We start from the raw sequence: 24,362 nt of genomic DNA, 5'->3' as shown, positions 1-24,362 counted from the left end.
AAAAGCAGATATGCAAAAATAGGTGGAGAAATATATTAAATGAAACAATAACAAAAAATGCAAATTTCACACGTGGAAAATAAGTATATATGTGGATATGTAGACTCACCTAAAGGATTATTAGGAACACCTGTTCAATTTCTCATGAATGCTATTATCTAATCAACCAATCACATGGCAGTTGCTTCAATGCATTTAGGGTGTGGTCCTGGTCAAGACAATCTCCTGAACTCCAAACTGAATGTCAGAATGGCAAAGAAAGGTGATTTAAGCAATTTGGAGCGTGGCATGGTTGTTGGTGCCAGACGGGCCGCTCTGAGTATTTCACAATCTGCTCAGTTACTGGGATTTTCACGCACAACCATTTCTAGGGTTTACAAAGAATGGTGTGAAAAGGGAAAAACATCCAGTATGCGGCAGTCCTGTGGGCGAAAATACCTTGTTGATGCTAGAGGTCAGAGGAGAATGGGCCGACTGATTCAAGCTGATAGAAGAGCAACTTTGACTGAAATAACCACTCGTTACAACTGAGGTATGCAGCAAAGCATTTGTGAAGCCACAACACGCACAACCTTGAGGCGGATGGGCTACAACAGCAGAAGACCCCACCGGGTACCACTCATCTCCACTACAAACAGGAAAAAGAGGCTACAATTTGCACGAGCTCACCAAAATTGGACAGTTGAAGACTGGAAAAATGTTGCCTGGTCTGATGAGTCTCGATTTCTGTTGAGACATTCAAATGGTAGAGTAAACAGAATGAGAACATGGATCCATCATGCCTTGTTACCACTGTGCAGGCTGGTGGTGGTGGTGTAATGGTGTGGGGATGTTTTCTTGGCACACTTTAGGCCCCTTAGTGCCAATTGGGCATCGTTTAAATGCCACGGGCTACCTGAGCATTGTTTCTGACCATGTCCATCCCTTCATGACCACCATGTACCCATCCTCTGATGGCTACTTCCAGCAGGATAATGCACCATGTCACAAAGCTCGAATCATTTCAAATTGGTTTCTTGAACATGACAATGAGTTCACTGTACTAAAATGGCCCCCACAGTCACCAGATCTCAACCCAATAGAGCATCTTTGGGATGTGGTGGAACAGGAGCTTCGTGCCCTGGATGTGCATCCCACAAATCTCCATCAACTGCAAGATGCTATCCTATCAATATGGGCCAACATTTCTAAAGAATGCTTTCAGCACCTTGTTGAATCAATGCCACGTAGAATTAAGGCAGTTCTGAAGGCGAAAGGGGGTCAAACACCGGATTAGTATGGTGGTCCTAATAATCCTTTAGGTGAGTGTATATCCCACCATCAAAGCAACAACGTGACAACACCATGTATATACAATAACAAACCCTCCCTTGTCCCAGTAACATATAACAAACACAAAACACAAATAACGATAAATGAATACGGAAAATGCCAATGCTAGTGAACTTGAGTCCAAGTATACAACTGTCCTGAATGCGGATGACTGGCCAACAGATAAGTGATGCGTTTGAATTTACCAGAAAAAATGAAACGACTTCACCGTGAATCCACCGTGTGGTGGATAATGTAGTCCAACCCCGGGGTCTCTGGCGATGATTAAATTGAAATAAATCCGGCGGAATGAAAAACAAACTGGTACAAAAGAGTGACGTGGAAAACAGCAGGTAAAGTCGGGTCGTTGTCGTTGTCTCCTTTTTTTCTCTGCTTCCTCCTGATTTATATAGTAGTGAGCCGTCTGTAATCGATTGATTCTAAACAGGTGCTTTCCATCTTGGGCTGTGGTCTCTCTCCATCATCCGTCCCCCCTGTATTTACGGGGGCAACATTCACTGACGCACAAATGATAAACAGCAAACAGGATGATGGAAACAAAACGCACTCGGCACAAATACTGAAAACACTATTACTACTATGTAGCCCCGCTACAACATCTGTCAGAATTTTGTGGAGATTTGTCAGAATTTATACTCCCACCATGGATTTTCATGCAGTTCCAGCCCTTGTTGTACAATTGAATGGAATTCAAAAGCTTGGTAGGCCTAAGCTTGGAGATGAACCGTTCGTGGTCTGATTAGGAGTCCTAACCATAGCAAATTAGGCATAAAAAGACCATAAAGTCAGGGCCATAACCTGAACAGCCTGCCCAAGGAGACTCTCCCCAAATCCAGCTAACCTGAAAACTGCAGATCCCAAACAAGGTGAGCTAGCAAAATAGTTACAAATGTCCTAAAAATATAACAAAAGTGCCTTAAGAGGAGGGATGACCACAAACCCGTGGCAAACTGAGAATCTTTATTAATTAAGGATTTACTTTATTAACAACAAAAAAACAAATTATAAGGTAAAGCCCAAAAGAACAAATAGAGGCAAAGACAATTCTGCACTAATTATGTCCAAATCCACAATCCAATAGAGAAATAATAAGAACATAAGGAAAAAAACAAAAGAAAAACAGAAAATAAGTTCAATTTTACAAAGTCCTTCACAAACTCAATGTTCAAATCCTGAGCTGGTTAAAACATCAGAGGGCGGGCTCAGGAGTGATGATGTCAGTGTGGCCCCACCTCCTGGGGCTCCACCCACAAAAGGACAAGGAATATCAGGACATTTAAAAGAACATCACAGAAAAAAACATCTAGAACCTCCATAATAATTACACAAAAACGATGAAACACGTTAATATGTAAGAGAGCACAGAAATGGAGTAGACATTTCAATGTTGTTGCACCTGGTCAGGTGGAGGAGCGCGTCACAACCTTCACATCTGTGTGGTCTACCATACATCTTTCCTCATGCCATCAAGACTTTCTATGGGGTCTTTTGTCCAAGACAGGGGGTTTTATTCACAGTAGAACCTCTTTTGTTGGATAATGTGTTGACTAGCAGTAATCAATGATAGGTTAATATTTTGGCTTGACGACAGTTATATCTGTAGACACAAAATACCAAAAACGTTTAGAAAACGTCATTCAAAATAGAGTTTTGTATTGGCAACTCTGATAAGGAAGGAAATTCCAAGATGACCTTTTATCCCATCGGATTGTTATAAAAAGGTCACGAGCTCCATGGACACGCTCCGAACAATGTGAGAATGATTCCTGACGACAGGATCAAAGCCAAGCGGCAATAATGAGAAATACAAAATGGTGGACAAAATGGTCCAAAAGGTTAGGTGATTTAGGAATTTCCACACATAAATGTCGCAATCAGGAGCCTTAAAAACCCTAACACGATTATTTGGTTAGAGAAATCCATCCAAAAAAAAAAGTAGAAAAAATAAAAACAGAAGCCAATACCCTAATAATGGAAATGTTGTATGCAAGTAAGAAGCTGCCTGAACTCTACACACGAGACAATAAGAACCCCAGTAATCCATAAGTTGAAGATACGAGAGAGAAGCTCCTCACCTGTGTTATTGAGTCCAAAGAGCAGGGGGCAGGAGATGGCAAACGACAGGACCCAGACGACGGCGATCATCAGAGTGACTCTGCGCCGCGAGCTGTACCGCGTGTTGTAAAGCATTGGCATGGCGACGGCTGTGTACCTGACGAACAAGAAAGAAAATAATCAGCGCCGGACTTCATTGGCATGCCGATGAGTTTCTAACTTCTTTACGGTGAGCAGAAACTTCACACCCTTTATATCTGGTGTGTCATTGAATGCTGCACAGTTTGACTTCTTCAGTTAATCTCTGACGCCAGTTAGTGAACGGTTTACCGTAGGGTGCCTTACTAGATAGAGATAGATAGATAGATAGATAGATAGATAGATAGATAGATAGATAGATAGATAGATAGATAGATAGATACTTTATTAATCCCAAAGGGAAATTCACAATACATATACTAGGACACAGTCCAGGCAGGGCTGACTTAACAGCATCATAGGCCCCCAGGAAAAGTTTTGATAGCAAACCAGAAACACACATAGGCCTCAGAAACATCCATCCATCCATCCATTATCTAACCCGCTATGTCCTAACTACAGGGTCACGGGGTCTGCTGGAGCCAATCCCAGCCAACACAGGGCGCAAGGCAGGAAACAAACCCTTGGCAGGGCGCCAGCCCACCGCGGCCCCAGAAACATTGTAGGCCCAGTATTCCTGGGAACCCCAGCCAGCACCCATACGTTAAGGCGGCCCTGACTCCAGGTGCATCTTCACAGATAATCGCCCTGCTGTTTCAGTATGTAAATGAAAGACTTCCCTCCATGCAGACCAACATCAATCGGGTGGCTCCGTGGTGGAATGAGAGCACAGAGTGTTTTAAAAGCAGACATCATGAGTGTGGGCGCATGTAGAAGCGATGAGCGGTCGCAGAGTACTTAATGCGGGAATGGACTGATTACGCATTCATGGGCAGAAGAGCGATTGGCTCAGCCATCGCTCATTGAGGCTCCACGGATCATTTAGCACATTGGAATAGGAAGGACTGCGGTGGGCTGGCGCCCTGACTGGGGTTTGTTCCCTGCCTTGCGCTCTGTGTTGGCTGGGATTGGACCCAGCAGACCCCCGTGACCCTGTAGTTAGGATATAGCGGGTTGGATAATGGATGGATGGAATAGGAAGGACAGGGAGCAACGAGTAAGTAGAAAATGGAATGAGAAAGCAGAAGCAGCTGATGAAGTCGGTGAGAGTGGGAGAGACGGAGGGGCAAAGCGGACAAGCGATGCCCAGCGAGGGAGGGAGAGAGAGGGAGGGGCACTCCGGCGGATCGAGCCCTCAGTACAGAGCAGCACTATCGTGTGCTCCAGTTCTACTTGTAATAGTCCTAGCATAGAACTGCAGTAAGTTGGATATCTCCGGTTCAAGGACGACTCTCATCCATCTTGAAGAGTAGAATCAGCTCACAAGACCTCTCACATCGGAGGAAACTCAAGCTGACCATGCCTGATATATAAACTGTATATATTTTTTGTTCTTTTGACCCAACGAGTAAACACAAGGAGCCCATAAGCCAAGCAGATGGTATCAGAATGCATCTCATGCGTTGAGGCCAAGAACGTTGTGAATCTGACTGACTTTCTAGTGTTGATGTGCTAATTTGAAAATACACAAGTTGGGCTAAAACCATATAATGTCCTCCTGCCCTAACACACACACACTCACAAGGGCACAGGGACAATGCGTAAACTACACTCAGGCAGACACCAGGCGCAGGATTCAAAGAGGAGGACCCTGAATTCATCTCTGTAGCACCAAAGCTAACGTGACATCCTCGAACCTGGAGACAGGAGGCCATCCTAGGATGAGACATCAGTTCATCATTGCATTGCAAGAAAATATTCATTGGCATCACTTTTAAAATATCGATTCATTTGCTGTGATAAACTGTGCTGTGTTCCCTGTGGTACTCTAAACTCGTCGTATGCACACAGCATTTCTGATTACTCTGAGATGTTCTGTGCTGCCAGTCATCCACGTGGCACGTTTTATGTTGGCTTCAGTACACTGAACACTTTCCACAGCTTTTAAATGTCAAATACATGAAGCACACAAGCGTGTCTTCTTTTAATTAGACCTCTGCAGTCACCTCCATGGCTTTGGATCACAGTCGTGATTATCACATTCAGACGACTAAAGCCGTGGAATAGAGACGGCAAATCTGTCAAACTAACGTAACCTCTTGGCATCTCCTTCATTTCACATGATGTCTGAAAAGATTCTTCTGGTCTGCTTTGTGTGTAGCTGCCACCCAGGGCTAACATGAAATGTGTGAAGGAATGAAGAATTCAAAGAGCCGTCCCCTGAGACTCAGGCTGGCAGTGAGTCCTCAGATCAGCACTGAAGCACGAGGACGGAGCCTGACGGCTGCCTTAGCCCCACGTCATTCCACCATCGGGCCGGACGGCACTCACACTTACCTGTCAATGCTGATCGCACACAGATTGAGGATGCTGGCTGTGCACATCATGACATCGAGTGTGACAAAGATATCACAGTGGATGAGACTGAAGCGCCACTCTCCTACCACCTGTAGGTGACAAAAGGGGACACTTGACAAAATGAATGCATTGAAACGTAGGATCTTTGACATGAATAGCAGCCCAACCATCCATCCTTTCATTTTAACTCTTACTTAATCCAATTGAGAGGCACAGGACTGAAGACGATTCCAGTAGCCGTGGGCACAAAAGAAGGAACCAACCAGACCACTGCTGGCAACCTCTGCTATACTGGGCTAAGCGGACAAACTTTCTATTGCATGATAACAAAGCCCCCAAAAAGACAAGCTGTGGGGTCCCAAATAAAGTGCCTGTCTGGGACAAACGAATGGAAATGAAAAGCTCGTATATAAAAGAAAGATGATATGAAAGGCACTATATGAGTGATAGATAGATAGATAGATAGATAGATAGATAGATAGATAGATAGATAGATAGATAGATAGATAGATAGATAGATAGATAGAGTGAAAGGCACTATATAATAGATAGATAGATAGATAGATAGATAGATAGATAGATAGATAGATAGATAGATAGATAGATAGATAGATAGATAGATAGATAGATAGATAGATAGATGAAAAAATACCAAAACGTTTAGAAAACGTCATTCAAAATAGAGTTTTGTATTGGCAACTCTGATAAGGAAGGAAATTCCAAGATGACCTTTTATCCCATCGGATTGTTATAAAAAGTCACGAGCTCCATGGACACGCTCGAACAATGTGAGAATGATTCCTGACGACAGGATCAAAGCCAAGCGGCAATAATGAGAAATACAAAATGGTGGACAAAATGGTCCAAAAGGTTAGGAGATTTAGGAATTTCCACACATAAATGTCGCAATCAGGAGCCTTAAAAACCCTAACACGATTATTTGGTTAGAGAAATCCATCCAAAAAAAAAAGTAGAAAAAATAAAAACAGAAGCCAATACCCTAATAATGGAAATGTTGTATGCAAGTAAGAAGCTGCCTGAACTCTACACACGAGACAATAAGAACCCCAGTAATCCATAAGTTGAAGATACGAGAGAGAAGCTCCTCACCTGTGTTATTGAGTCCAAAGAGCAGGGGGCAGGAGATGGCAAACGACAGGACCCAGACGGCGGCGATCATCAGAGTGACTCTGCGCGCGAGCTGTACAGCGTGTTGTAAAGCATTGGCATGGCGACGGCTGTGTACCTGACGAACAAGAAAGAAAATAATCAGCGCCGGACTTCATTGGCATGCCGATGAGTTTCTAACTTCTTTACGGTGAGCAGAAACTTCACACCCTTTATATCTGGTGTGTCATTGAATGCTGCACAGTTTGACTTCTTCAGTTAATCTCTGACGCCAGTTAGTGAGCGGTTTACCGAGGGTGCCTTACTAGATAGAGATAGATAGATAGATAGATAGATAGATAGATAGATAGATAGATAGATAGATAGATAGATAGATAGATAGATAGATAGATAGATAGATAGATAGATAGATACTTTATTAATCCCAAAGGGAAATTCACAATACATATACTAGGACACAGTCCAGGCAGGGCTGACTTAACAGCATCATAGGCCCCAGGAAAAGTTTTGATAGCAAACCAGAAACACACATAGGCCTCAGAAACATCCATCCATCCATCCATTATCTAACCCGCTATGTCCTAACTACAGGGTCACGGGGTCTGCTGGAGCCAATCCCAGCCAACACAGGGCGCAAGGCAGGAAACAAACCCTTGGCAGGGCCAGCCCACCGCGCCCCAGAAACATTGTAGGCCCAGTATTCCTGGGAACCCCAGCCAGCACCCATACGTTAAGGGCCCTGACTCCAGGTGCATCTTCACAGATAATCGCCCTGCTGTTTCAGTATGTAAATGAAAGACTTCCCTCCATGCAGACCAACATCAATCGGTGGCTCCGTGGTGGAATGAGAGCACAGAGTGTTTTAAAAGCAGACATCATGAGTGTGGGCGCATGTAGAAGCGATGAGCGGTCGCAGAGTACTTAATGCGGGAATGGACTGATTACGCATTCATGGGCAGAAGAGCGATTGGCTCAGCCATCGCTCATTGAGGCTCCACGGATCATTTAGCACATTGGAATAGGAAGGACTGCGGTGGGCTGGCGCCCTGACTGGGGTTTGTTCCCTGCCTTGCGCTCTGTGTTGGCTGGGATTGGACCCAGCAGACCCCCGTGACCCTGTAGTTAGGATATAGCGGGTTGGATAATGGATGGATGGAATAGGAAGGACAGGGAGCAACGAGTAAGTAGAAAATGGAATGAGAAAGCAGAAGCAGCTGATGAAGTCGGTGAGAGTGGGAGAGACGGAGGGGCAAAGCGGACAAGCGATGCCCAGCGAGGGAGGGAGAGAGAGGGGAGTGGCACTCCGACGGCGGATCGAGCCCTCAGTACAGAGCAGCACTATCGTGTGCTCCAGTTCTACTTGTAATAGTCCTAGCATAGAACTGCAGTAAGTTGGATATCTCCGGTTCAAGGACGACTCTCATCCATCTTGAAGAGTAGAATCAGCTCACAAGACCTCTCACATCGGAGGAAACTCAAGCTGACCATGCCTGATATATAAACTGTATATATTTTTTGTTCTTTTGACCCAACGAGTAAACACAAGGAGCCCATAAGCCAAGCAGATGGTATCAGAATGCATCTCATGCGTTGAGGCCAAGAACGTTGTGAATCTGACTGACTTTCTAGTGTTGATGTGCTAATTTGAAAATACACAAGTTGGGCTAAAACCATATAATGTCCTCCTGCCCTAACACACACACACTCACAAGGGCACAGGGACAATGCGTAAACTACACTCAGGCAGACACCAGGCGCAGGATTCAAAGAGGAGGACCCTGAATTCATCTCTGTAGCACCAAAGCTAACGTGACATCCTCGAACCTGGAGACAGGAGGCCATCCTAGGATGAGACATCAGTTCATCATTGCATTGCAAGAAAATATTCATTGGCATCACTTTTTAAAATATCGTATTCATTTGCTGTGATAAACTGTGCTGTGTTCCCTGTGGTACTCTAAACTCGTCGTATGCACACAGCATTTCTGATTACTCTGAGATGTTCTGTGCTGCCAGTCATCCACGTGGCACGTTTTATGTTGGCTTCAGTACACTGAACACTTTCCACAGCTTTTAAATGTCAAATACATGAAGCACACAAGCGTGTCTTCTTTTAATTAGACCTCTGCAGTCACCTCCATGGCTTTGGATCACAGTCGTGGATTATCACATTCAGACGACTAAAGCCGTGGAATAGAGACGGGCAAATCTGTCAAACTAACGTAACCTCTTGGCATCTCCTTCATTTCACATGATGTCTGAAAAGATTCTTCTGGTCTGCTTTGTGTGTAGCTGCCACCCAGGGCTAACATGAAATGTGTGAAGGAATGAAGAATTCAAAGAGCCGTCCCCTGAGACTCAGGCTGGCAGTGAGTCCTCAGATCAGCACTGAAGCACGAGGACGGAGCCTGACGGCTGCCTTAGCCCCACGTCATTCCACCATCGGGCCGGACGGCACTCACACTTACCTGTCAATGCTGATCGCACACAGATTGAGGATGCTGGCTGTGCACATCATGACATCGAGTGTGACAAAGATATCACAGTGGATGAGACTGAAGCGCCACTCTCCTACCACCTGTAGGTGACAAAAGGGGACACTTGACAAAATGAATGCATTGAAACGTAGGATCTTTGACATGAATAGCAGCCCAACCATCCATCCTTTCATTTTTAACTCTTACTTAATCCAATTGAGAGGCACAGGAGCTGAAGACGATTCCAGTAGCCGTGGGCACAAAAGAAGGAACCAACCAGACCACTGCTGGCAACCTCTGCTATACTGGGCTAAGCGGACAAACTTTCTATTGCATGATAACAAAGCCCCCAAAAAGACAAGCTGTGGGGTCCCAAATAAAGTGCCTGTCTGGGACAAACGAATGGAAATGAAAAGCTCGTATATAAAAGAAAGATGATATGAAAGGCACTATATGAGTGATAGATAGATAGATAGATAGATAGATAGATAGATAGATAGATAGATAGATAGATAGATAGAGTGAAAGGCACTATATAATAGATAGATAGATAGATAGATAGATAGATAGATAGATAGATAGATAGATAGATAGATAGATAGATAGATAGATGTGAAAGGCACTATACAGTAGAAAGGTAGATATTGTGAGAGACACTATATAAGACAAAGGTGAATGTGAAAGGAACTACATTACTAAATAAATCTACTGTATCTTAAAACCATTATATAATAGATTGGTATTAAAGTGCCATAGGGTAGACGTGAAAGGCACTATTTAATAGATCATTTATTTGTTAAACAATGTTTAATCAATAACATAAAAGTACACAAATATGCAAACACCCATATATTCAATTCCCCTATATTCTAAATTTTTTTTATAAAAGAAATATACATTTTCAGTATTTTTTCTTGACATGACCTCTATTAAAGCCCACATTACACCGTTTACCCTACCAAATCAATTTGAGCCCCAGGTGGTCGGGCCAACTCTGGCATCGCTAGTTTGGTGGCTGGTTGGCCTTCTGCTGCAGAATGGATTCTAGTGCCAGTTTCGTGAAACTGTCTGTGTCTTGACTGTTGTGTACTTCGCTCATCACTTGATGGCAGATAGATAGATAGATAGATAGATAGATAGATAGATAGATAGATAAGATAGATAGATAGATAGATAGATAGATAGATAGATAGATAGATAGATAGATAGATAGATATGAAAGGCACTATAATAGATAGATAGATAGATACTTTATTAATCCCAATTCACACACTCCAGCAGCAGCAAACTGATAAAGAACAATATTAAATTAAAGAGAAATAAATAAAGCAGTGCAAGTTAAAAAATGCAGGGTGGTGAGTGCCAGGCAGGTATAACAGACAACAACTTTGTATAATGTTAATGTTTACCCCCCAGGTGGAACTGAAGAGTCGCATAGTGTGGGGTCTCCTCAGTCTGTCAGTGCAGCAGGACGGTGACAGCCGTCTGTCCCTGAAGCTACTCCTCTGTCTGGAGATGATCCTGTTCAGTGGATGCAGTGGACTCTCCATGATTGACATGAGTCTGCTCAGCGCCCGTCGCTCTGCCACGGATGTCAAACTGTCCAGCTCCGTGCCTACAATAGTGCCTGCCTTCCTCACCAGTTTGTCCAGACGTGAGGCGTCCCTCTTCTTTATGTTGCCTCCCCAGCACACCACCGCGTAGAAGAAGGCGCTCGCCACAACCGTCTGATAGAACATCTGTAGCATCTTATTACAGATGTTGAAGGACGCCAGCCTTCTAATGAAGTATAGTCAGCTCTGACCTCTCTTGCACAGATCATCAGTGTTGGCAGTCCAGTCCAGTTTATCATCCAGCTGCACTCCCAGGTATTTATAGGTCTGTACCCTCTGCACAGTCACCTCTGATGATCACGGGGTCCATGAGGGGCCTGGTCCTCCTAAAATCCACCACCAGCTCCTTGGTGTTGCTGGTGTTCAGGTGTAGGTGGTTTGAGTCGCACCATTTAACAAAGTCCTTGATTAGGTTCCTATACTCCTCCTCCTCCTGCCCACCATAGCAGTGTCGTCAGCGAATGTTTGCACGTGGCAGGACTCCGAGTTGTACTAGAAGTCCAATGTACAGCATGTTGGCTGAACAGGATGGTAGGCGGTGCTCTTATTTCTCAGCAGCTTATCATAGCGGTGTCTTTGCGGCACTGAGTTTTCATGTCGTGCTGCTCGGCTGAGTCACTTCCCACAGTAGACGATGAAGGACTTCTTTGTTGTACACCAATTTCTGGGGGTCTCCCCTCTTACACAACTACTATACAGTCTCTGATTTCACCTGAAATATGAGAAACGCTTGGACTTTATTTTAGTTTTATGAATACCTCGTTTCCCCGATGATTGCTGGGGTAGACTCCAGCTGCCCCGTGACTGAAGGTGAACAGACGTATGACTAGATGGGTGAATTTCCAGTTTAATTTACTGAACCTTCACCTCTGCTCCCCAAGGCTGACGTGAGGCCGTGACAAAGATCTCCAGTTAACAGTTGACGTTAAATAAAAGACGTGAGAGAAGTAACATTTTGTTTGGAGTGATGAAGTACATTCCAGTAATCCCAGGATTTGATGGAAGGCCTGTAGAAATAATCTGGCAATGCTATGTGATTTTCTTTTCCTTTTTTTGTCAGTGTAGTAATTTATTCATTGTAGGCCTCCATCGAACAATGGCGTTCTGTAATGGCAGGCAGACTTCCTTCTCTCCTTCAGAGTGTCACCTCTCACCTAATATCTCCCTCGCCTGCTACACTGCATAATGAATTTCATCTAATTTTACGCCGGAAAACATTGCTCATCTGCCATTCATTATTAATGCTTTGTCTTTCTGGATGGCGCAATTAGACCATTTGAATTGGAGAGCTCTGACATCTCTGCACTGAACAACGTCGCTCAACGCATATGAGATGCATAATTCATGTTCTGCTCAACGCGCTGTAGAGAAAGATGCCGAAAGACTCCAATCGCTCACTTTGCTGTTTGTTTTTTTACTTCCCGGTCACTTTTTTTTTTTTGGACCGCGAGATGAGATGGCATAGCATCCATATGGGAGTAAAATCCAAAAGCATGTAGGGGTCGGGGAGGCAATGGCGGTTTAAATAGGCAACGAGCATTAATAAACATTAAACACGAGAATGAAGATGAATAATAAACACAAAGTTCAAATGCCAAAGTGAAGTGGATCAGCAGCACAAACTAAATGAGCAAATCGCACAGGCGACACACGCCAAAGACGCAGAGTGAAAATTAATGAAGGCTTCCACGCGTTTGAATAACGCGATAAATAAATAAATACATGCATTGTGAAATGTGACAATGAATAAATAACAACAAAATGAGGCGCAAGTGTAAATAAATGAATATCTCCGTTTGGGTTTGCTTGTCCCTTTGTGGGTGAACGAGTCAAAGTCCCTGGCACTCATGGCACGCTCACTTATCTGCTGCCCTTAAACGTGTTCTGCCACGGATGAGAAAAGGCAGAGAGAAAAAAACAACTGAAGAGTTAACAGCTCAGGTGGGTCAGAGTATCGGCAAAGCCCACCAAACTTACCTGCTATGAAACTAAACAGGCGAAAAGGGACCAGGAAATGAGCCTAAAAAACATCAACATGGCAAAGCCAAAAGCAGGAGATCGAGACACTCAGGCGCCAAAGCCACAACGCCAGGTCTTCATTTTTAGTTTATTTATTTGCTTTTGTACTTTTCCTGTGTCTTTTTGGTTTAAATTCCTCCTTTTGTGGGTTTGGACAGGGCTGGTACATTGGGGTGTGGGGCGTGTGGCACATTCAGGGTGGCATTTCCGTGTAATTTTTGTTTTTTTCTTTTAACATTATGAAATAACAACACAAAAATGTTAGGAATGAACCTTAAGAATTTCTGACACACTCTGTGCCGTATTTATAAACTCCCTTTAAAAACAGTGAGAGATATTTTAATTTTAAAAATTTCAAATTTGGCATAACACAGTCCACTGCACCTCGGCCAAGTAGTTTTCTTTACAGCCTGTAGCCTTCACCCTAGAGTTGACTCCAGTGGGCGGTGCAACCAGAGCTCCAGGTAGGTGGAGTTGACTCCAGTGGGTGGTGCAAGTAGGTGGAGTTGACTCCAGTGGGCGGTGCAACCAGAGCTCCAGGTAGGTGGAGTTGACTCCAGTGGGCGGTGCAAGTAGGTGGAGTTGACTCCAGTGGGCGGTGCAAGTAGGTGGAGTTGACTCCAGTTGGCAGTACAACCAGAGCTCCAAGTAGGTGGAGTTGACTCTAGTGGGTGGTGCAAGTAGGTGGAGTTGACTTCAGTGGTCGCCAGTAGAGAGTAGCTGCAGATCTCCAGAGCTCTGCTCATTTGCATTATGGTTAAGATTAGGGATGTGGGAGGCTTATCAGACTCAAATAACACCAAGTCCTGTTGAGTAAGTTAACTCCACCTACTTGGAGCTCCAGGGTTTGATGTTCCAGGCTGCAGACATACCAGACTCGCCTCGCCACACTGCACGTGTCTGAGAATTAAACCAGCATTGTGTGTGTTTTAAAGCCACATGCCAATCTGTGGTATTGATGTTAATATTCCTGATATCTATGCTGGATATGAAAAAAATAATAGAAAATACTTTAGACAGATGCGGCCTAATAAACATGAATATCAGCTACATGGCGGCTTTACGCTCTTTACAACCCAGGATGTCAGTGCATTGGTCAGCACACGATGGCGAGTGCTCAGAGATGCTTACAATGGAATCATCTCTGCTGAATGAGTCTCTCAAGAAATTACAAGTTTCAGGCACAACATTTTGGAACATTTGTAGAAACTATTTATTTATTTTTTTTTTGTATTTCATGTTTCTGTAAAAAAGCATCGAATTTGCATCTTGACTGAAAACAAATGACATGAAACATTTCTGGTAATTCTCACATGGATGCACAGCTGCGTATTTAACCTTCTGGAGTGCCAGCTGGCTTACACTGATGGTGACAGCACCATTATCATTTTTGTTTTAAGTTTGACGACCTATAAACTGTAACCATGTAAATTATATTAAGCTCTTGGACTAAACTGACTAACCTAATATTATCATAACATTAATGAAATCAAAGTATGATGGTTATTTCTTACAATTACCCATGATTCATCTTTACTCTAATGTTGCTACTACATGCAAATGACCCAATGTTATTATCCAATGAATGTGCGACGTCGGTTTTTCTAGCTATGAGGAACTTTTTGTAGGACGGCAGGAGAAGTCGTAAATGTGAAGTACAGAATCACGTGGGCCTCCTGTCCTTAAAGAAAGTTGAATCATGAACTTCGTTTTCCTTCTTACTGTCATGGAGTTCATGTACATCAGTTGTCGGGCCAACACCATTTAATAGAGGCAGAAAGAGAAAATAAATGAACAGGCACACAGTGGTGCTCAGACTCAAATGAGAAGAGATAATCGCCTCAAGTTTTGTCCCGTAGCCGTGTCATAATACAAAAAAGGGTTGAGTTTTAGGGGCGAAAAGCGAAAGTACACGCAAGAAAAGAGCACAATGAATAACTTGGAATACTTCAGATCAGATAAGGATTTGCAGTCACATTGATTAAGCGTGGATCACAACCTCAGAGTCGGACCTAACGACAAAATAAACACTGGTGGCCTGTGAGGACCCAAAATCATATCAAATCACGATGGAAATATTGAAAAAAAGATGGAAGATGAACCAAGGAGAGTCTTTTAGTGTTTTAGCTGTAAAAGGACAGGAGAAGAAGCCCATTAACAACAAAATATATAAAGAAAATGGAATAGCAAACACTCTGAACGTGTCTGAGGGTTGCGCGTGTGAAGAAGTCAGTAACAGAGCCTGCCAACGTGGTACGTGGGATTTGGAAATTATAGAGGGAGACGTGCTGCGTAGATTAAATATGCTGAAATCTTAAAAATCACTGAGACCTCATAATGTTTGGCTTAGGGTACTTAAACAAGTTAGTGATTACATTTTGTAAAGAAAAGGTGGGATGGACTGGCATTTCGACTGGTTCCTTACCTGGTCAAAGGACCCATGTGGTTGACAAAAGACACCGACAGGCAGATGTCCAGACTGGGATGGATGGCGTTTCTTGGGTAAGGCTGCCTATCTAAGCTGTATACACCTGCCATGTGCCAGGTGGTGGCATCCTCTTAGTTGAATCTCTCATGTGCACACCTGCAGTTCAGCCTGGGAAATGTAGTCTCGTTGGGCACCCTTACTGGGTCTTGTGGGTGCCACCAGGGGAAGCTGTTAAAAATGAATTTCTTTATGCTGAGGAGATTCTACCTGATAATGGCGGTACTCCTGGGTCCAGCGTAAAAGGAAAAACTGAGTCAAAGTTAGGACTTGTCTGGTGAGGTTTGGAGGATGGAAGGAAGAAAGGAAAAGAAAAAGATTGGTGACTCGTGTGTGTGTATGTGCGTTCCTTTGAAGAACCCTGTCCTTTCAAAATATTTTATTTGAACCCGTAACCCACTTTCTCCTGACTATAGAGATAATGTCCAGTGTCATAAAGAATGTGTCAGGTCCCTCGGAGTGTCCGCAGGAATGCAGACCTCACCTTCAGATCTCTACTTGATGTTACTGTGGAGCCATCAGGTGAGTGGATTGGCAAGTGCGTTGGACTCCATGATCTGTTCTCATCATAACTGTTCAAATGTTGTAATTGTGCCCTTGAGTGGAGAAGCTCTGTTGGGATTCAGAAGATTCCTAAGCCGCCTCAATGGTGGCAGCATGCCCCCCATAGTACCCTCGGTGACTTAGCTCACCAGCAACACCCTGATGGTAGATCACTCCTGGGTGGGAGACTTTTGAGGTTGGCCGTGGCCCAATACTATGAATGGCGGCCTCCAATTCACTTCACAAGAGATCTCGGATTAAAATGGCACGATCCACCATTATGAATTGGATAAATACAAAGAATTGTTTAATCTTTCAAAACAAACACATCAAGAATATCAGCAGTGTGGTGTAATGGTTAAGACCTAGGACTTCAAACGCCGAGGTTGTGACTTTAAATCCCACTACTGACACCACTGTGTGGCCATGAGCAAGTCACTTCACCTGCCTGTGCTCCAGCTGGAAAAAAACAAAAGAAATGCAAGCAATTGTATCTCAAATGTTATAAAGTTATAAAGACATCCGCCATTCTTCTAAATGTCATAATAAATCAAAGTTCTTTTGGTTCTTTGCTGTGTGACGTTTTTTGGTACAGTGCCTGATGTTGGTGCCCATTTTGAAAAGCACTCTGTAAATTGACTAAACACACGGACATGCTTTTACACCTCAAGTCTTCATGTCAGACTGCACTCCACTCTGATGGTTCTCCTCCTTCTCCCTCTTAATTCATCCCACCTCCCATGGCCGGCTGCTGATCATTGTGGATTTTTTGGGCAGCAGATATCTGGCAATACGAGCATCCAGAGGGTTAAAGGTAAAAAGTGAGTTCTCCTCTGGCTGCCCTCGTCTTTGTTCTGAAGTTTATTTGCTTTCGCTTGTCACAGTTCACTTCAACTGTAATCTCCGGGCCTCAGAGAGCTCATTTGGAATTTGTAGCTCATGACGGGATATTGGAAAAGCTTGTTAAATTCCACTCTCCATTAAGTTGACCAAAAAAGTGATGAAAATTGGGAGTGAGTGTGTTGCTATATTTAAAGAATAATGATCTGTGGAAGCTTCAGAAAAAAAGACGAGAAAAGCTGAGAAGATCCCTGCAGCCTGTGGGTCTTTCTGACTCCACAAGTACACAATGATTGTTACAACATCAGACGCATGCAAATGCAGCAGACGCACACCATTAAGGGCACAAAACCTCCCGAGACGCTGAGCTGATTTGTAGGGACCGAGCATTTTAGTTTTTCCTCCTCACTCTTTTTGCATACAGCAGCATAATAATCAGAATGGACAAAACAAATTTCGGTTTTCACAAAGTGGCAGAGTGGAGAGTCTCCGGGTTCTAATATCCTCGGTTTGGATCCACTGCCTGCGTGGGGTTTGCATATTCTGCTCCTGGATATTCACGCCAAAGATGTCCAGATTGAATTAACTGGGAGCCCTAAATATGCCCGTTGTCGCTGAGTGTAGGCGTGTATGTATGCTATGGCAGCTTGACAGAATGAATTTATTTAATTGCGTTCAGGACTTGAATTTCAGCACAGGTGTATGGGTATCCAGCCTATTGTTTGAACACAAGGTATGAGTTAACTCGCATCTCATTGAGCCTGTCAAGGTGCAACATACAAGAAAACTCGTATCTCAGTATGTAGCCACTAAAGACACCGTCGGCTTGCTGGCGATGTTTGCAGCTGCGTCTCAGTTGCCCACTAAAATGCTGCCATCTAGTGGATTGCCACAGAATTTTATTTTTTTTGATGGCAACAGCTTTTGGAAAATAGTGTTACAAATAGTGTCACCCATGCCTTTCCCGGCTTGTTGTGCGTGTCAAGCTAACATTGGTTAGATTGTTATAACTGTTTGTTATGGTAATGTTCACGTTTAGTTACTCAATATTTGGTTTTATGGATTGAGGTGTTTCATTGAAATGCAGAACTTGTCTTTTCCAATCTCCAACTGAGGAAATGAAAAGAAAACACACCCTGAACTCGGAATTCCTACTCGCAGACTCTGGCCTGATCTCTCAAGTTTGACTTAGTCTGACTTGAGACTAAGAGATCAAATCCACCACAATCAGGAAGTACAGCAACACTTTATAGGTTTAATTTGTGTACTGCAAGAATTAAGTATAGGAGTCCCAGGCACTAACTCACTTCCACAAATACTCAAATCTTATACCACCAAACCCCAGCTGGAATAAGAGCAAACAAGAATCTTCATTTATAAAAATATTTATTCTACTCTACACATGACTCACAATACCCATTGAAGGCAAATCCAAACTCAAACAAAGTCAGAACAAGAGGTTAAAAAGTGCAGCAAATCATTAATCACAAGTGAAACACAAGAATTCACTGCTCTGAAGCGCAATCACAATGAACCGCCAGAAACTGTGGGAGACCCCATCAGCAGAAATCGCCACGTCCTAGGGAAACAAAAATGGTACCATTAGTGGGGCAAAATAACATGACCCTAGCAACCCCTACTTCCTTCATAGCAGCGGGACCTCAAAATGGCGACGTCTATGCAAACAAAATGGCGACGCTGTGCAAATCATCAAAACAATATGGTACAAAATTCGAATGCAAAGGAAATGACTTTAAATCAGGAAAATAATATTGCCCACAAACTCTCTGATGTTTAAAACATTGATTCATATCAGGCGAGTTGTACAAAAATGCACAAAGTGCAGGAAAAAATTAAATAACAATGGATTCACAATATCAGGGAATTAGGAGCAATTTTCTAACTTTTATTTGGATTTTAATTTTCCTATCTTAATTGGATCTGATCTCAGATTATGGACAGGACTTGCTCACTTTTTGGTCTGTTTTGCCCAAATTATTTTTGTCCTGCTATTTATATTATTCGACTAGCAGAATACCAGCGCTTCGCAGCAGAGAAGTAGTGTGTTAAAGAAGTTATGAAAAAGAAAAGCAAACATTTTAAAAATAACGTAAGATGATTGTTAATGTAATTGTTTTGTCATTGATATGAGTGTTGTTGTCATATCTATCTATTTATATATATATATATATATATATATATATATATATATATCAAAATAGCTGCGATTGCAGCGGAGAAGTAAAAGAAAAGGAAACATTTTAATAATAACGTAACATGATTGACAATGTAATTGTTTTGTAATTGTCATGAGTGTTGCTGGCATATATATATATATATATATATATATATATATATATACACACACACACATACATATATATACATATACATATATATACACATACTGTATATATACACACACACATATATACATACTGTATATACAACATATACATATCTACATATATACTGTATATACACATATATATACAAATCTACATATATATATTAGGGTGGGACTCGATTAAAAAATTAATCCAATTAATTAGAGGCTGTGTAAGAATTAATCTTGATTAATCATATGTAATCGCACGCGTAAATTTGCCCCAAATCGCAAATGTTTTTTTTTTATTTAAAAGCGGTTTTAGTGGGCGACAGAATCAAATAATAGACATGGACATGAATATTGTAAACTGAAGCTGTTTTAATTTCTGAAAAAAAGCTTTTAAACTGCATTTGAATTCAAAACAGAAACAAAAATATCATCCCTGGTTAAAATTGGGCAGACTTAAAAATAAAGTGGTAGTTTAAGTACTTTAAGTACATTTTCAGAATAGTATTGTCTTTAAATAATAATAACCAAAATTTCACCATAAAGTGCAGTTTTTCTTCTTAAAAAAATAAGTCAGAAACATAAAAGGTAATTTGACCAGCTTACTCTTTAAACTCTGAGTAACATTAGCCAAAATGATTTTGTACATTAGGCTAAAACAGTGTGATCATTGAACATTTTGTAATTAGATGTATTTAGAATTACTAACGGTCACGGAAGTCCAATGATCCCCAGTAAGAGCCACAAAGTCCGCTTTCTGTAATGCATCTAATTTTGCTTGCTTTTCAGTGTGCACAAAACCATGCTTTTATCAAGGCTTTCGGGTAGTCGAAATGATCAGTCGTAGGGCGCGCTTTATTCCGACTCTAACATTTTTGTAGCTGTGATGTGTGCATCAGTGTAATGGATGTACCAGGAAATCATGCATTGACAAAAGTTCCCCTTTGCTTGGAATTGAAAGTGTGATTAAATGCGTTATTTTTAGCGTTATGGAGTACATGCATCGAAGCTTCTCAACTGTGCTTGTGCTAAGAAAGGGAAAATTTTAAAAATAACGTAACATGATTCTGCGTTAACCTAATATTTTTCATACGTCCCAAACCAAGGAGATGGGAAGGTAAAATGAATCGGGTAGGCGTACATAGTCAGTACATCCCCTCTCGAATCGAACCTCGAATGTCGGCGTTAGAGGCGAAGACTCTACAATTGCGCCACCGCTTGTCTATGCTAAAGTATGTATTGTAGATCGGGCTATAGATATACATTTATATATATACCCGTGTATGCAGTGGAGAAGTAGAAGTTATGAAAAGAAAAGGGAACATTTTAAAAATAACGTAACATGATTGTCAATATACAGTAATTGTTTTGTGAGTGTTATTGAATGTTGCTGTCATCAAGGATTTGATTATCATTATTTCTTTCAATCAGGCTCGTATTTATGCGATGTGTTCAAGTTACATTCCGTGTTTGTCAATCGTTGTAAAGATAAGAGGTTTCATTCATCGATTAGTTCCTTACTGCATCAATAAACAGCTCGTCTTCCTTTTTATCTGTGATGTGACAAACTGCATGCACGGGTTTTTTTTTACGCTGTCTTCCTTTAGCGGGACATTGACTTTTTCCACCGTGTGCTTTGTTTCCACAGTAGCTGCATTTATGAATATGCTTATCAGGCGCTTCATATTTTTGCTGCCTTTTCAATTGTGTAATTCGGTTTTGTTCAGCTCTTTGGAACTGTTGCTTTTATCTGTGCACTGCATCAGTTCACGTGAGCCACTCGGTGTACTTGCATCGAAGGTTCCCAGCTGTGCTGGTGCCATCTCGTGCTATGTCCATAGCTTTATTTAATGTTACCTTAGTCCTGGCACTTAAAACTTTCTCTGGCAGTTTTGCTGAGTTTGTGTCAAACACCACCCTGACCATCTCATCTTCCTCTCCATAAGCACAGTCCTTCACCCGTGAATATTTACCCGTGGCAGTTTGCTATTGGATTGCCGCTGACGGATGGCCTTATATGGGCAGGCACTAAATTACAAGCGCCAGCGTAGCCTGTCTATGAACTTAATTTAAAGTGTAGGTTTACATCGTGCTTTGTTTCAAGTAGCAGAACTCGCTTCTTATTGTTTCGCTGCCTTCTCAATTATATAATGCATGTTTTCTTCAGCGCTTTTTGGAGGTCTTCCTGGTTTTCTATGTACTGCGTGATTACGTGGGAGGCGTGATGATGTCACACGAAACTCCCCCCCGGCGTTGAAGCTCATCTCCATTACAGTAAATGGAGAAAAACTGCTTCCAGTTATGACAATTACGCGTAGAATTTCAATATAAAACCTGTCCAACTTTTGTAAGGAAGCTGTAAGGAATCAACCTGCCAAATTTCAGCCTTCCACCCACACGGGAAGTTGGAGAATTAGTGATGAGTCAGTGAGTGAGTGAGTGAGTGAGTGAGGGCTTTGCCTTTTATTAGTATAGATTATAAAGCCCTTTGTTTAGTTTTTTTTGGAGTTTTCCTCTTTTCCCTTTTGTTTGACTTTCCGGTTATTATTAAACTTTTAACAGCCCCAGTCCCAATTCTGGGCTTGTGTAGGCCAAAGCCTGCCTTTTGAGTTGTGGTCAGGCTGACTAGGGTGAGGCCAATCAGGTCTTGTGCACATTTTGGGACATCTGCTCCTCTTTTTGAGCTTTGTGCTGGCAGGATTACATAACATGAAAACATTTTCAAACCACGTTTATGAGATAATTGTTTGCATTTGCTTCTTCCCCTTGACCCAGAGACTAGAAAAAAGTACATGTATCACAATTTAATCAATGAGCTTTTCATCATATTTTTTTTGTCAGGGTTTTCACTGAATTTTCTCGGAGAGACAAGTTTCAAGGTGATGATTATTTCAGGTCATTTATTCTACTGATGCCTCGTGGCCTTGATCCTTTTGTGTGTTGTAGGCTGCTTTGAAATTCAATTAACGTTTAGGACGTTACTGCCATCTGTGCATTGAATAAATCTGTAACCTAACAGTGAAAGTTATATAATATGCATTTATTTTGTATTTCTTATTATGTTTCAGTGTGTGATTTTCCAATTTATTATACATTTCGGATTTTTGCTTTCAGAGTGTTATGTATCAACATGCATTTACAGTATGTATTTTATTGTTGTTTAATGATTATGTGCCATATTTTACATATTTTCCATTACGACTATTAGAAGGTACTGAGTTTTTAAATGATGTTCCTTTTTGGCAGAGCCCAAGGAGGCGGGGCCATTTTTGACATCACCACTTCTGAGCCCTCCCACACAGGTAAACAGAAAGGCACGATATAATTGATTGATAGATAGATATGAGTGACACTATATGCTAGATAGATAGATAGATAGATAGATATGAAAGGCACTATATAATGATAGATAGATAGATAGTGTAGTTGGCAGGATTAGATAGATAGATAGATAGATAGATAGATAGATAGATAGATAGATAGATAGATAGATATGCGTCAAGGCACTATATAATGGATAATGGGATGTGAATGGCACTACATGATTTAGAGCTTTAAAAGGTTAAATAGTTACTTGGCTGTAAAAGGCGCTATATTTCTAACATCACAGAATGAAAAGTCCAAGGCAGCTTGACTACACAGAGGTCCGTTCTCCTGCTGCCCCATGGTCTCAGTGTCTGGGATTCAGAAAGTCTTCAGAAGCTTTTCCATGAATTATTCCTGAATGTTTGATTATGTGTGAGGGGTTAACTAGAAGCGCTTGTCTCTTTTTTAATAAAACGCACTTGAAATGATTCTTTACAATCCCAGACAGGAAGCTTCCTCTCATATTTGTTACTCTGAGATGACAGACGCCATGACTGGATTCAGACTGACAATTAGGTCTCATTAAACAAATGAGAAGTAAAAGCCTTTTTGTTTTCAAAATGATTGTGAGATGTCCTCAGGCAGGATGAACATCGAGACGTGCGCTTGTGATGCCTTTCACTGGCTGTCTTTCACACGACTTTAAACATTTTAACAGGACGGCGTGAAGTGTTTCACATGTCAGAATGTTAAAAAATGCACAAAGGAGCCTCTCGCTGCTTTAACTCTCAAAACGCTCAAACGTCCCGCTCACGGTGGAGATGTGGGCTCATCAGAGCGAGTCAGAGGAGAGGCCCCGGCAAGACCAAAAGACAAGGCTTGGAAAATTCTCTTTTTGTTTGTGATTCTGGCGTGAACATTTGGAAAGTAAGGCCGGCCATAACATCTGGGGGGTCAGAATCAGTGGTGTATTCTAAAGAAAATGTTACTGTTGTCCGTTGTCACAAATTACTTTTGAGAATGTCTGCCTAATTTATAAAGTCAAGTCAAGTCAAGTCAAGTCAAGATGGGCTTCCACCTCAAGCTACGCGCGTTTGGACCCAGCCGGTACTTAGATGAGCGATGCTCAGGAATACCCTGGGTTCATTACCGTAGGAGGTGTTGGTGAGGCCAGCAGGGGTGGGTGGATCCCAATGCAGTGACAGGGACACAAACTGGTGGATAAAATGAAAAATTAAGGTCCTGACTCCCTGTGGTCATAGAAGATCCCTGGGCCTCTTTTATAAAGTGTAGGGTGTTTTCTGGTGTTCTGCCTACATTGGACATCATGACCTGGTCATTCTACCCCCTTAAGCCCAAGGAGCTGGTGGTGGATTTTAGGAGGACCAGGCCCCTGATGGACCCTGTGATCATCAGAGGTGACTGTGCAGAGGGTGCAGACCTATAAATACCTGGAAGTGCAGCTGGATCATAAACTGGACTGTCAATACAGATGCTCTATGTAAGAAAGGTCAGAGCAGACTATACTTTCTTAGAAGGTTGGCGTCCTTCAACATCTGCAGTAAGATGCTGCAGATGTTCTACCAGACAGTTGTGGCGAGTGCCCTCTTCTACGCGGTGGTGTGCTGGGGTGGCAGCATAAAGATGAAAGATGCCTCACGCCTGGACAAACTTGTTAAGAAGGCAGGCTCTATTGTAGGAGTAAAGTTGGACAGTTTAACATCTGTGGCAGA

The 24,362-nt window shown here is 42.3% G+C and overlaps 1 protein-coding gene and 1 long non-coding RNA gene across 2 annotated transcripts in view; one reads left to right on the top strand and one right to left on the bottom strand.

The window, feature by feature from the left end:
• Positions 1 to 24,362, bottom strand: part of LOC120540112 (D(2) dopamine receptor-like) — a 95,911-nt gene that overhangs the window by 15,052 nt on the left and 56,497 nt on the right. Inside the window, exons 3-4 of the mRNA XM_039770605.1 lie at positions 9,480 to 9,589; positions 3,408 to 3,544 (exon numbers count right to left, since the gene is read on the bottom strand). Of these exons, the coding sequence (XP_039626539.1) occupies positions 3,408 to 3,544; positions 9,480 to 9,589 (247 nt within the window). The remainder of the gene's footprint in view (positions 1 to 3,407; positions 3,545 to 9,479; positions 9,590 to 24,362) is intronic.
• LOC120540113 overlaps positions 1 to 24,362 on the top strand; it is a 96,375-nt gene that overhangs the window by 37,932 nt on the left and 34,081 nt on the right. The gene's annotated exons all lie outside the window — the stretch shown is intronic.

The sequence above is a fragment of the Polypterus senegalus genome, chromosome 12 (genome assembly GCF_016835505.1).
Source record: "Polypterus senegalus isolate Bchr_013 chromosome 12, ASM1683550v1, whole genome shotgun sequence".
NCBI classification, from domain to species: Eukaryota; Metazoa; Chordata; class Cladistia; order Polypteriformes; family Polypteridae; genus Polypterus; species Polypterus senegalus.
The sequence above is the reverse complement of the archived record's forward strand: the minus strand, read 5'-3'. Positions and strand labels throughout refer to the sequence as shown.